The sequence below is a fragment of the Mandrillus leucophaeus genome, unplaced genomic scaffold, assembly GCF_000951045.1.
Source record: "Mandrillus leucophaeus isolate KB7577 unplaced genomic scaffold, Mleu.le_1.0 Scaffold42, whole genome shotgun sequence".
NCBI classification, from domain to species: domain Eukaryota; kingdom Metazoa; phylum Chordata; class Mammalia; order Primates; family Cercopithecidae; genus Mandrillus; species Mandrillus leucophaeus.
In genome coordinates this window covers 2,867,903-2,880,565 of record NW_012104476.1, presented here as the reverse complement: position 1 = coordinate 2,880,565, position 12,663 = coordinate 2,867,903, and the positions used below count along the sequence as shown (strand labels likewise).

Here is a 12,663-nt window from a genome sequence, read left to right as displayed (position 1 = left end):
AATCGATTTCTTGTCCAGAGGCCACTGAGGGCCCCTCGTCACTTGGTGGTTAAATCCTCCCTTTCCCAATTGACTTGCCACGCCTCCCTAATCCTTTAGGAAGTTTGACCTCTGCTGGGATCTGTTCCTGGACAATCTGTTCTGAATTATTGGCATCTTGATGCTCACATCTGCTTGGCATGGTGAGATAGGTTTTGAATGAATAGTCTTTGAAGGTGAATGCACTCTGAGAGGGCATTGATTTATGTGTGGGCATTCGGGCAAACTCTTGTGTGCAGACACCTGGCTCTCTGTGCTGGCTGCAGCCAAGATAGGGATGTGGTGAACTTTTGATGGAGTTGCCCTTTTGAGCAGTTCTAAGGGTGCAGAATGCTACACTGATGACTCCTGGAGGATCCAATAATGCCTTGCAGGTTCGCTTTTGTCTGTTGAGTTGGCTCAAGTCCACCTTCTGGTTACTGTCAGCTCTAGCATGAAAGATCCAACAGATGCTGAATTGAACAAAGAAAGAGCGAGCAAGAGACATCATTCATTCATTGTACAAGTACATACTGAAGGCCTGCTTTGGTGTTCCATATACAAAGATGTTTCAGACCAAGTCCTTGACCTTGCAGAACTCACAATCTTTCACTTCTGAGATAGGCATGCAAATCAGTGACTGAGATATAAGGTTTTCTTTTATTGTATTGTTTTATTATTATTATTTTTTGAGATGGAGTCTCGCTCTTGTTGCCCAGGCTGGAGTGCAGTGATGCGATCTTGGCTCACTGCAACCTCCGCCTCCCAGATTCAAGCGATTCTCCTGCCTCAGCCTCCGAAGTAGCTGGGATTACAGTTGTGGGCCACCACACCCAGCTAATTTTGTACTTTTAGTAGAGACAGGATTTCACCATGTTGGTCAGGCTGGTCTCGAACTCCTAACCTCAGGTGATCCACCCACCTCGGCCTTCCAAAGTGCTGGGATTACAGGCATGAGCCACTGCGCCTGGCCGGGTTACATGGTTTTAAATTCTACAGTAGGTACACATGGAGTTAGTAGGAGAGAGAGAAAAAAAGTTCGACCAGTTCTGCCTAATGAGATCAGGAATAAAACAAAAAGAGAACATGGCATTTCAGCTCTGTCTTAGAGAAAGAGATATTCACCAGATAGACAAGTGAGGGAAAGCATCTCGGATGGAGGGACCAGCATACACATGCAAGCAGAGGTGTGAAGGAACTTGCATCTTATGCAAAGGTTGGGGACAAATGGATGCAAAAGAGATAGTGAGGCTTGAACGCTATGCTGAGGTGGTATCCCTATTTTCAATCAAAGGTGCTGTTCAGGCCAGGTGCAGTGGCTCATGCCTGTAATCTCAGCACTTTGGGAGGCCAAGGCAGGTGGATCACTTGAGGTCAGGAGTTAGAGGCCAGCCTGGGCAACATGGTGAAACCCCATCTTCTACTAAAAATACAATAATTAGTCGGGCTTAGTGGCTCGCTCCTGTAATCGCAGCTACTTAAGAGGCTGAGGCATGAGAATCGCTTGAACCTGGAAGGTGGAGGTTGCAGTGAGCCGAGATTGCACCACTGCACTCCAGCCTGGACAACAGAGCAAGACACCATCTCAAAAAACAAAAAAAATGTTTGTTCAAATGTGGAAAGCATGATCAGATTTGGTTTGGGGGAATTAAACTGAGAACTGCATAGAAGAGGCTGTGAAGGTAAGAGTGTAAAAGCCATGCTGCTCATAACAGAATCGTAGCTACGAACATTAATTCTTGGAAGGATTTTCTCACCTTCGTTGTTGAAAAGAGAACTAGCCATTGAGTAATGAGGAAGATACAGCAGCCACAGATACTTAAGAGGTAGAATCAAGAAGGCTTGATGACTAAATGCATATGTAGGTGACAAGGATGGTGGAAGAGATGGGGTGAAACTGCCACTTCCATCATGTCCAACTGGGCAATTCAGAGTAAAAGGAGAAGTAGGGGTGAGGTATAGCCGTGTTAAGTGGGAAGTGGTGGTTGGACATTTAGCTAGAAATACCGTCAAATGTTTAGGAATACGTGGATGTACTAATAATTGCCAGTTTCTTGTGGTACTTTCAGTCACTGAAGAACATTGAACAGTTTTAAGTAAGGTTACCAGCTCTTCTTCACTGACTGAGGTCACGCCAAGAAGAAAAGCATAGAGGTGTTTGTTGCCTCGGGGACAGTAGGTCAAGTTCAGCTTGTTTGCAACTCATATTTACATCTTCTCCTTGCAGGGGATGGCCAGGTGGATTTTGATGAATTCATGACCATCCTTGGCCCCAAACTGGTGTCTTCAGAAGGTCGCGATGGTTTTCTTGGAAACACGATAGACAGCATATTCTGGCAGGTGAGTAAGAATTTTTTTTTTTTTTTTCAGACTGAGTTTGACAGTAAACATGTCTGAGAGTAACTTTTGCCTCTGAATTCTTGAGCTTCTGTTTGGCACATGAAGATCTCTTCTGGGCTGAGCGACATATGTTCCCGAACAAAGATTCAAAACTATTACTTTTTTAGGGTTTGGAGGAGTGAAATATCTTCTCATTTTTTTCTCATAGGATTTTTTTTTTTTTCCATTTGGGAAAAGTGAAGTTATTCTACTGCTCATTCACAAGAGTCTTTTTCCTGGGGACACTGCAAAGGGGCACACGGATATTATCTGAACCGGTTCTGTCTTTGACCCCAGTTCCGGGATATCTTTGCTGAGAGAACGGCATGGTTGCCTGGTACATTTGGATCCCATCAATATCCTTGTACTTAATGAGAGAGCTTGGTTTTGTCTAAGAATGTGTGTTCAGTGCTTCTCAGTTAGCTCCTATTTCTATCTTGTAAAATCTCTTAGGAAATTCCAAACATCTAACATTCTAATTATTAAAGTATAATGAAATCATTTTTATATTACTTCTCTACTCTTAAAACGTGACAATTATTTTATGATTATAAAATTTAGGGAGTGGGTTATCAATCATTATTTTAAAAAATTTGAATCAAGTAAGTTGTCTGTCAAATTAAATTAAATTACTGGTTAGACACGTAAAACGCCATTCAGACACAGCATGGTTTTTTGAAAATTTCTTGATACTGTTTTTTCCCTTCGCTGAGAGATTTCTCTAACCTAGCTAAGGGTTGCAGTTGACATGTCTTTCTAGTCTTATTCAGGTGCCCATATTGCACAGAACCAACAAGTATTTAGTAAGAACTTATGTATGCTATAATCTATCAGTCTTTGTGGGTTTTACAAAAGGCATTTGAGACTCAGACCTAGCTATTTAAGAATTTGACTGGGGAAGCTGAATTTGGTGGCTCATGCCTGTAGTTCCAGCACTTCGGGAGGCTGAGGCAGGAGGATCGCTTGAGGCCAGGAGTTCAAGACCAGGCTGGTCAACATAGCAAGATCCTGCCTCTACAAGCAATTTTAAAAATTAGCCGTATGTGATGATGCATGCCTGTAGTCCCATCTAGTCTTGAGGCTGAGGCAGGAAGATGGCTTGAGCCCAGGAGCTCAAAGCTACAGTGAGCTATGATCACACCACTGCACTCTAGCCTGGGCAACAGAGCAAGACCCTGTCTCAAACAAACAAAAATAATAATTTGGGTAGGGAAACACAATTAAGAAAGGGAAAACAAACAAGTGATTAATTAGTGTGATGATCACTAGACTGTAATTCCTTGAAGCACAGGGCTTCAGAGTTGTAGCTCACTCGGTGCATGCTGTACACAGCAAGCTGTCAATAACTATTTGTTTCAATAGATAAATGGAAGGGCAAGAAAGGAGGAAAGGTCTTGAAGGGTCAGAAAAGAATTTAGGGAATGTGACACTTGCTTTGAACCTTGAAATATGGGTGGAATTAAATGCAAAGAAAGAAAAGAGGGCATTCCAGGCCTGCTATGATGAGAGTTTGAAAAGGGGTGGGCATGGGGAAGTCATCGACCACGACTAAGATACCATTTGAAGGGCAAGACCTCAGGACCCACTGGCAGAATGGATTTAGGGCCTGAAGAAAGGGAAGAGGTGAGGCTGACTCCAAAGTTCTCCACTTGCTGTTATTGGCAGGCGTCAGATCATGGAGCAACAAAGAAGTCTTATAGGGTTGAATCCTCAATTGAACGTGCTGAGTGGAAGGTGAGGGTCAAGTGGCCAAGCAAAGGGAGGAAGTCTACGCACAGCTGAAATCAGTCTATGAACACCGGATTGAGATTCATGAGAGCTGGTAGGTAAAATTGTAGGCAAGGATGAGCTCACCGAGGGAAAGCGCATAAATGAGGATGAGCAGAGAGACGGGACATGGTCCAAGAGGACATCCAGGGTCAGGGGAGAGTGAGACAGGGGCTCTTGAAGTCCCCACTGCCGATAGGAAAACGCCATCTCCCTGAACTGATGTTAGGATCCAGAAGATCTCCAGGACCTGACTCACCATGCAAGAAGAATATTGCCGTGCTCATGGAACCTTCAGTTATGACTTGACACTTGCAAGGACAGACAGATAGAGTCCCCTGGTGGAAATAGGAAATGACCCAGAGTTCAGAAGATGAAGGAACATCATTTCCCACCTGGCCATCATTTGGCCCATGGAGGTTTACTCTGATGGGCCTTGGCGAGTTGCTTCTCCCCTGGGTCTTTCTCCTTCATTCTCTCATTCGCCATCTGTTGTCCTGAATGCCTTTTTGTGTGTTTGTCTTTTGTGTGTTTTAAAGACAGGGTCTCATCCCGTCACCCAGGCTGGAGTATAATGATGCAACCATAGCTCACTGTAGCCTTGAACTCCTGGGCTCAAGTGATTCTCCCACTTCAGCCTTCCAAGTGGCTGGAACCACAGGTGCAAGTCACCATACCCTGCTATTTTTTTTGTGTTTTTTGGTAGAGATGGCATCTTGCTATGTTGCCCAGGCTGGTCTCAAACTCATAGCCTCAAGCGATCCTCCTGCCTTGCCTCCTAAAGTGCTGAGTTTACAGGAGTGAGCCATGGCACCTGAGCCCCTGAATGCTTTCTACTCTTTACCTCCATCCTTAGGGCCCACTCCAGCCTAGGAGAATGTTCCAAGGGCTTGTAAGCTCTAAGCATTCTTCTTTCTGGCCCTCATCTGGATGGGAAGGAGCTATGGCTACTTAATCTACACTTAAGCAGAGGCCTCTTGTCTTCCAGGTTCATCACAGTAGAGCATGTGCACTGCAAGGAACTATTTCTCTTACAATATATGGACTGCCTGTAGCTTAATTCAGACATGCTATAATGCTCACAAAGTCTTCGTGTTTTTGTCTTACTCAAGATTTTCTTCCACACTCAGGGTGAAAAGACAGGTTGGAGAAAGGAGAGTAAAAGGGGAAAATTCCATCTTGAAATATTTAAATCAATGCTGGAAGGCACAGACTTAGTGGCTGTGGCTTTCCTCTCCTGCTGGTGCTCACCCAGCTCAGAATTTTACGACTAGCAAGCGAGAACAAAAACATCCATCAATTCTCAGTAATCAGCTTCCCCCTTTTCCCCCTGTGACTGCCTGCCCCTTCAGAGACAGCGTGAAAAAATGGTATTTAAAACATCTACAGCATTGGCTTGTTTCTGGAAAAGAGTTCAGGTTCCCAGTGCTTGAGCGGTTTTTCAGGTTTAGAAGAAAGCTGAGTGTGTGCCTGTGTGTGTGCACATATATATACATGTGTGTGCACATATATATACATGTGTGTGTTTCCTTCCTTGAAGTGATTGAAGATAATGTACAGAAAAAGAAGCAGAAAAGTTGCTTTCCCAACACGGTGAGACCCTGTCTCTACAAGCAAGTTGAAAAATTAGTTGGGCATGGTGGTATGCACCTGTAGTCCCAGCTACTCTGGAGCTGAGGCAGGAGGATCCCTTGAGGCCAGGAGTTTGAGGCTGCAGCGAGCTGTGGCTGTGCCACTGGACTCCATCCTGGGTGACAGAGTGAGACTCTGTCTCAAAAATAAATAAATAAATAAGAAAGGTAGCTTTTCACCTCCAGATATCCAGGCAGAAGATATTGATCTTAGACTCTAACAAGGCTTCCCCTCAGTAACAAAGTCAGTTTCCCATGGAAACAGACATGAGACTACCTCTGGAAGGGTATATATCTGTGATCTATGGCTGCATAATACATTACACCAAAATCTAGGGACAGAAAATAACACTAAATACTTCCTATCTCACTTAGTTTCTGTGGGTTGGGAATTTGAAAAGCTGGCTAAACTGGGTGGTTCTAGCTCAGAGTCTCTAATTCAGTTGCAGCCAAGATGCTGGCTGGAGCTGTGACCAGCTGTGGGCTTGACTGGAGTAGAAGATGTGCTTCCTGGTGGCTCACTCACCTGGCTGGCAAGGTAATGCTGGTGGTTGACAGGAGCTCTCAGGTCCCTACTACACGGACCTCACCACAGTGCTGCTTGAGTGTCCTCCTGACATGGCAGCCAGTTTCCCTCAAAGCCAGTGATCCAGGACAGTGCTAGGCAAGAGCAATGATATCTTTGATGCCCTAGCTATGGAAGTTGAACACCATCATTTCTACAATATTGTCTTGGTTACACAGGTCATCCCTATTCAGTGTGGGAGAGAACAGCCTCCCAGTGAATATCAGGAGTCAGGAGCTGTTGTGGATCACTCTGGAGGTTAGCTACCACAAAGGGTAAAGATTCTGTCATTGGACTTCAACTTCTGATCTGACATTGCTGCCCCAAGCCTTCGATTTTCCCCAGGCTTTGGTTTCTTCCTATCTTAGAGGAAACCTATAAGACTATTCTCTGTATCACTGAGAAGCAATCCTATCAAGCACTAGGTACCTTTTCCTAATGAAATCCTTTTTCCAGGTCGGACAGGGTGGCTTATGTCTGTAATCCCAGCACTTAGGGAGGCCGAGATGGGCGGATCACTTGAGGCCAGGAGTTTGAGACCAGCCTGGCCAACATGGTGAAACCTCATCTCTACTGAAAAAAATACAAAAGAAAAAAATTAGCTGGATGTGGTGGCAAGCGCCTATAATCCCAGCTACTCAGGAGGCTGAAACATGAGAATTATCTGATCCTGGGAGGTGGAGGTTGCAGTGAGCTGAGATCGAGCAGTCACTCCAGCCTGGGCGACAGAGCAAGACCCTGTCTCAAAAATAAATAAATAAATAAATAAATTAATTAATTAAATTAAATTTTTTTCAGTGCTTTCCTTACTGGCGTTCTAGCCTATACTGCCAAGGGTAGAATAAAATCAAATGGGATTCAGCAAAAACAACTATTTGTTGGTTGGCACTAGTCACAAATTTATGAGCCCCTGGCTCTTTTCAGGAAATTGGTTATCAGTAAAGGGGGAATACAGTTGGCTACAAATGCAGCTTCCTTCCCAGGGAGGATGGTCTGAGAGTCACGCCCCAGGGTCTCTAGTCCTCCCAGGATACGCTCAGCCCTCTGGGTGTGAGACTCTTGCCAGCCTGCTCAGAACCACTTTCCTGTGCATAACTTGTAAAGCTGTGATTGTGTCCTTAGTCTCCGTTCATCAGGCTTCTGTGTGTTTGCTGTTACTGCAGTGATATATTTGCTGAGGAAAGGTGAAACTGTGTTTAGAGTCCGCCTTAGGATATGGTATATGGGAATGGCAGAGAGGAGGGGAAGAAGGGACGGAGCGGGGCTGAGACTCGGGACTGGGGGGTAGCCTTCCTGTTCAATGCTGCAGGTTAATTGCAACTGCCGAGAAGTCAAGTGTGGTCCTCAGGGTCCCTGCTTTTCCACTATTTATTTACGTCACACATCATGTGCCTCCTTGTATCCAAGAATAAGAGGCTTATGATACAGTAGATGTCCCCAAGTGGCAGAGGAAAGAGCTCTGCTATTTTATCACCGTGTTTTCATGAATTCACCCCAGCAGCCTTTTTCATTTTCTCCTCCTTGACCTCAAGCCCCGTGCAACAGTATTCTGCCGCGAGTTTGCAGACAGCAAGCTGTAGCGAGCATACATGAAAGGATCATGGGAGATTAAACAGGTCTGCCGGTCCCAGGGGCCAGCCAACACTTCCGTTACACTCTTTTCCCTCCGCAGAAACAGAGAAATGAGTCCTACATTTGGTGAGGAAAGCCGAGCTTTGTTTGCATGTCTTACTTTTGCCACCATGAGGTTCAAGAACACCTTGGCCAGAGTGATGCCGAAAACATCTCATGTAAAACTGGGTTCCTTTGCTCACATTTTTATCTTATTCACAATTAAACCTTATTCATGAAGACTTCACTAATTTAGAGTTTCTGTTTTAAGACATGAAACATTCATAGTTGGTGAGCCAATAGATCTGCTCATTGGATGGTGCTGGTCGTGTTGGAATGAGTCCGGGGCTAAAGGTCGGGAGACAAGAAGCCCGTAATAGCTCCCTGGTCTTTCTGCATGCTCAGGACTTTTGGGCAATACTTCCGAGCACACACGAAGTCCAGGGAGCCATTCTGCAAGCTGGTCTTTAGAATAGCTTGTTTATCCCACAGCTGTGTGCAATGTGCAAGACATTGTAAATTACCCTAGCCTAATAGTGCATAGGGCACTCCCCTCGATTTGGTAGGGATCAAAGTCTGTTTGCCACGCTGACTTGCTTTGCCCCTCCCTGGTTATCAATCACGGGTCTGCTGCTGTCCAATCCTCACCCATCTGGTGGGAGAGTATGCAGCAGGTGCAGTAAAACACCTGCATCTGCTCCCCAGAAACCTTTTCCGGAAAGGCTTTACCTTTTGTCTCTCCATTCCAGTTCTTGCTGTGGTCACATGTCTCGTGTGGCTTTCCATTTCTGCTTTGGTCCTGGACTTTTTTTTTTTTTTTTTTAATTTTTGAGACAGAGTCTCCCTCTATTGCCCAGGCTGGAGTGCAGTGGCACCATCTCAGCTCACTGCAGCCTCCACCTCCCAGGTTCAAGTGATTCTCATGCTTCGGCCTCCCAAGTAGCTGAGCCTACAGGTACGTACCACCATACCCAGCTATTTTTTTTTTTTTTCGTAATTTTAGTAAACATGGGGTTTTGCCACTTTGGCCAGGCTGGTCTCAAGCTCCTGGCCTCAAGTGATCCACTCATCTCGGCCTCCCAAAGTGTTGGGATTACAGGAATGAGCCACCGTGCCCAGCCTGGTCCAAGAATCTTGATCTCTGTCTCAGGTTCTGATCCAAAACCTAGTTCTTCCCAGCCCAGGGCCCAGGCCTTTGTCTGGGACATTTTATAAGCTGGTCCCAGGGTGATGGCAGAGATGGGCAGGTGGTTTGGTTTAAAAATTATTGACTTTAGGCCAGGCACAGTGGCTCATGCCTATAATCCTAGCCCTTTAGGAGGCCAAGGCAGGAGTTTGAGAGCAGCCTAGGCAATGAGCAACACGCCTTCTGTACAAAAAATTTAAAAATTAGCCAGGCGTGGTGGTACACACCTGTAGTTTCAGCTACTCGGGAGGCTGAGGCAGGAGGAATGCCTGAGGCCAGGGCGTTGAGGCTGCTGTGAGCTATAATCATGCCACTGCACTCCTGCCTGGTCAGCAAAGGAAGATTCTGTCTCAAAAAATAATAATAAAATAAATAAAATTCTTGACCCATGGACAGTTGAGAGCGTTTGCATTTCATGGTTGTGACATGTGAAGGAAATGTTACATACAAAAAGCTACAATACAATGTGACTCCAAATCTGTTATGCGTAAAAAGACTGGAAGGAAATATATCCAACCACTGACAGTGACTTTTTTTTTGTTTGTTTGAGACGGAGCCTCACTCTGTTGCCCAGGCTGGAGTGCAGGGGTACAATCTCAGCTCACTGCAACCTCCACCTCCCGGGTTCAAGCAATTCTCCTGCCTCAACCTCCCAAGTAGCTGGGATTAAAGGCACCCACCACCATGCCCAGCTGATTTTTGTGTTTTTATTAGAGATGGGGTTTCACCTTGTTGGCCACGGTGGTCTGGAACTCCTGGCCTCAGGTGATCTGCCCACCTCAGCCTCCCAAAGTGCTGGGATTACAGGCATGAGCTACCGTGCCCGGCCTCTCTTCCATTCTTAATCATCTCATGGAACCTTAATAGTTTTCAGCAGTGCTGCCCATATCAAGGCCTGCTAGACTGACAGCAAGCCTTCAGTCCCCACAGGGATCTTACCAACTGTGGAAAAATGGAATATGGAAAACATTCATGCCAACAGTGGTTCTCAAAGTGTGGTTCCTGGACCAGCAACATTAGTAATACCTGGACCTTGTTAGAAATGGGAATTCCGTCCTGGCAAGTGGCTCACACCTATAATCCCAGCACTTTAGGAGGCCGAGGTGGGAAGCTCTCTTGAGCACAGGGGTTCAAGACCAGTATGGGCGACATAGTGAAACTCCATCTCTACAAATAATACTAAAAAAATTAGCCTGGCGTGGTGGCACATGCCTGTAGTTCCAGTTATTCTGGAGGCTGAGGCGAGGAAATTGCCAGAATCCAGGCAGTTGAGGCTGCAGTGAGCCATGATTGCACCACTTCACTCCAGCCTGGGCAACAGAGTAAGACCCTGTCTCAAAAAGAAAAAAAAAAAAAAAAAGCAATGGAAACTCCTGGGCCCCACCTATTGAATTCAATATTCAATACTGACCTGTTGAATCAGAAACTCCAGGCCTGTGGCCCAGCAGTCTGTTTCTATAAACCCTCCGGGTGATGTCCACGCTCACTTGAGTTTGAGAGCCACTTAGTTACAGCATTTTAATGAGCCTGACATTTAGGACAGGGCAGTGAGTTAGGTTTACTGATCTGGTTCTGACCCTGGCTTCCTTCTAGGTTTGGTAATTTGGGTGTTTCTTTTAGTTATCCTTATTTATAAGTGTAATTGATCTTCAGTCTATTTAACACGATCATTTTAAACTGTTTTGAAAAGGTAGATAAATTACCTATCAATGCGTAGCTAATTTCTAAGTAAGAAATAACTTTCTAAGCATTGGAAGCAATGGACGAATCAAATAATACTACTAACTTATACTATTAAATTATAAGAATATTTAAAAAGATAACAAAGGCTGGACGCAGTGTCTCACGCCTGTAATCCCAGCACTTTGGGAGGCTAAGGCGGAGGATCGCTTCAGCCCAGGAGTTTGAGACCAGCCTGGGTCACAAAGCAAGACTCTGACTCTACAAACAAATACAAAAATTAGCCAGACATGGTGCTGCATGCCTGTAGTCCCAGCTACTGGGGAGGCTGAGGTGGGAGGATCAATTTAGCCTGGGAGGTCGAGGCTGCAGGGAGCCATGATCATGCCACTGCACTCCAGACTAGACAACAGAGCGAGACCCTGTCTCAAAAAGCAAACAAACAAAAAAGCTAACAAACTGGCATAAATATGGCAGTTTATAGAATAAAGCACATGTACAAAACATTTCTAAAGCAATGTGAAACCTCTTGACAGTAAGTGGGATAAAGAGAAATAGACAACTGATAGACATTTGAAATAAACATTAAAACAGCTTGACCTCACCAGAAATCTTAGAAGTGTTAATTAAAATAGGGATTGGTTAACAGTTGTCTTCTCAGAATGTAAACTAAATCATGTAATCCTCAAAAGTTGTCAAGAGCAAGATAAAATAGGCAAACTCAGTTGGGTGCAGTGGCTCACACCTGTGATCCCAGCACTTTGGGAGTCTGAGGTGGGCGGATCACCTGAGGTCAGGAGTTTGAGACCAGCCTGGTCAACATGGTGAAACCCTGTCTCTACTAAAAATACAAAAATTAGCTGGGCATGGTGGCGCACACCTGTAGTTCCAGCTACCTGGGAGGCTGAGGCAGGGGAATTGCTGGAGCCCGGGGGACGGAGGCTGCAGTGAGCCGAGACCAAGCCACTGTACTCCAGCCTGGGCAACAGAGTGAAACTCCATCTAAAAAAATAAAAAATAAAAAAGGGGGCAAACTCATATAACACTGATAGAAATGTAAATAGAAAGAAATGTATTTACAGTTTATTTGTAGAAATGTAAATTTGTAAATTGTGCAACTTTTCAGAAAACTATTTGGTGATACTTAGCCATAATTTTCAAAGCCCTATAATTTAAAATATGTTCAAACCCTGTGATTTAAAGTAATTCTACATTTAGTAATCTATCATATAAAATCAGTCAGAGATGTAGGAAAATGCAATTATAAAGATAAAATATTATATAATTATTAGAAATAATATTTTCACTTTATACTAAAAGAAAAAGCCAAGATAGAGATGGAATTTACAGTGTAATTACATTACCATCCTACATCTATTATATGCCCATTTATATTCATCTATTATGCATCCATTTATAGTCAGAGAGAAAAAAATGGAAAAAATTCTGATTGTACTTATTTTGACTGGCAGAAAAGTGAATGCAATTTTTTCTTTATACTTGTTTGTATTAGGCTATATGGTCTATTCTGTTATTATTCAGTAAAGTTAACAAAATCTCAAATTAGTCTGGGCGTGGTAGCTCATGTCTGTAATTCCAACACTTTGAGAGGCTGAGGCAGGAGGATCACTTGAGCCCAGGAGTTTGACAGGAGCCTAGGCGACATGGTGAGACTCAGTCTCTGCCAAAAGTCAAAAAATTAGCTGGGTGTGGTGACATGCACCTGTGGTCTCAACTACTGGGGAGGCTGAGGCAGGAGAATCACTTGAGCGCAGGAGGTTGAGGCTATAGTGAGCCATGATCACATCACTGCACTCCAGCCTGGG

At 44.5% G+C, this 12,663-nt stretch overlaps 1 protein-coding gene across 2 annotated transcripts in view; it reads left to right on the top strand.

Annotated features, from left to right (window-relative positions):
* CALN1 (calneuron 1) overlaps positions 1 to 12,663 on the top strand; it is a 722,396-nt gene that overhangs the window by 462,366 nt on the left and 247,367 nt on the right. For both annotated transcript variants that reach the window (XM_011992874.1, XM_011992873.1), the window contains exon 4: positions 2,246 to 2,358. In XM_011992874.1, the coding sequence (XP_011848264.1) occupies positions 2,246 to 2,358 (113 nt within the window). The remainder of the gene's footprint in view (positions 1 to 2,245; positions 2,359 to 12,663) is intronic.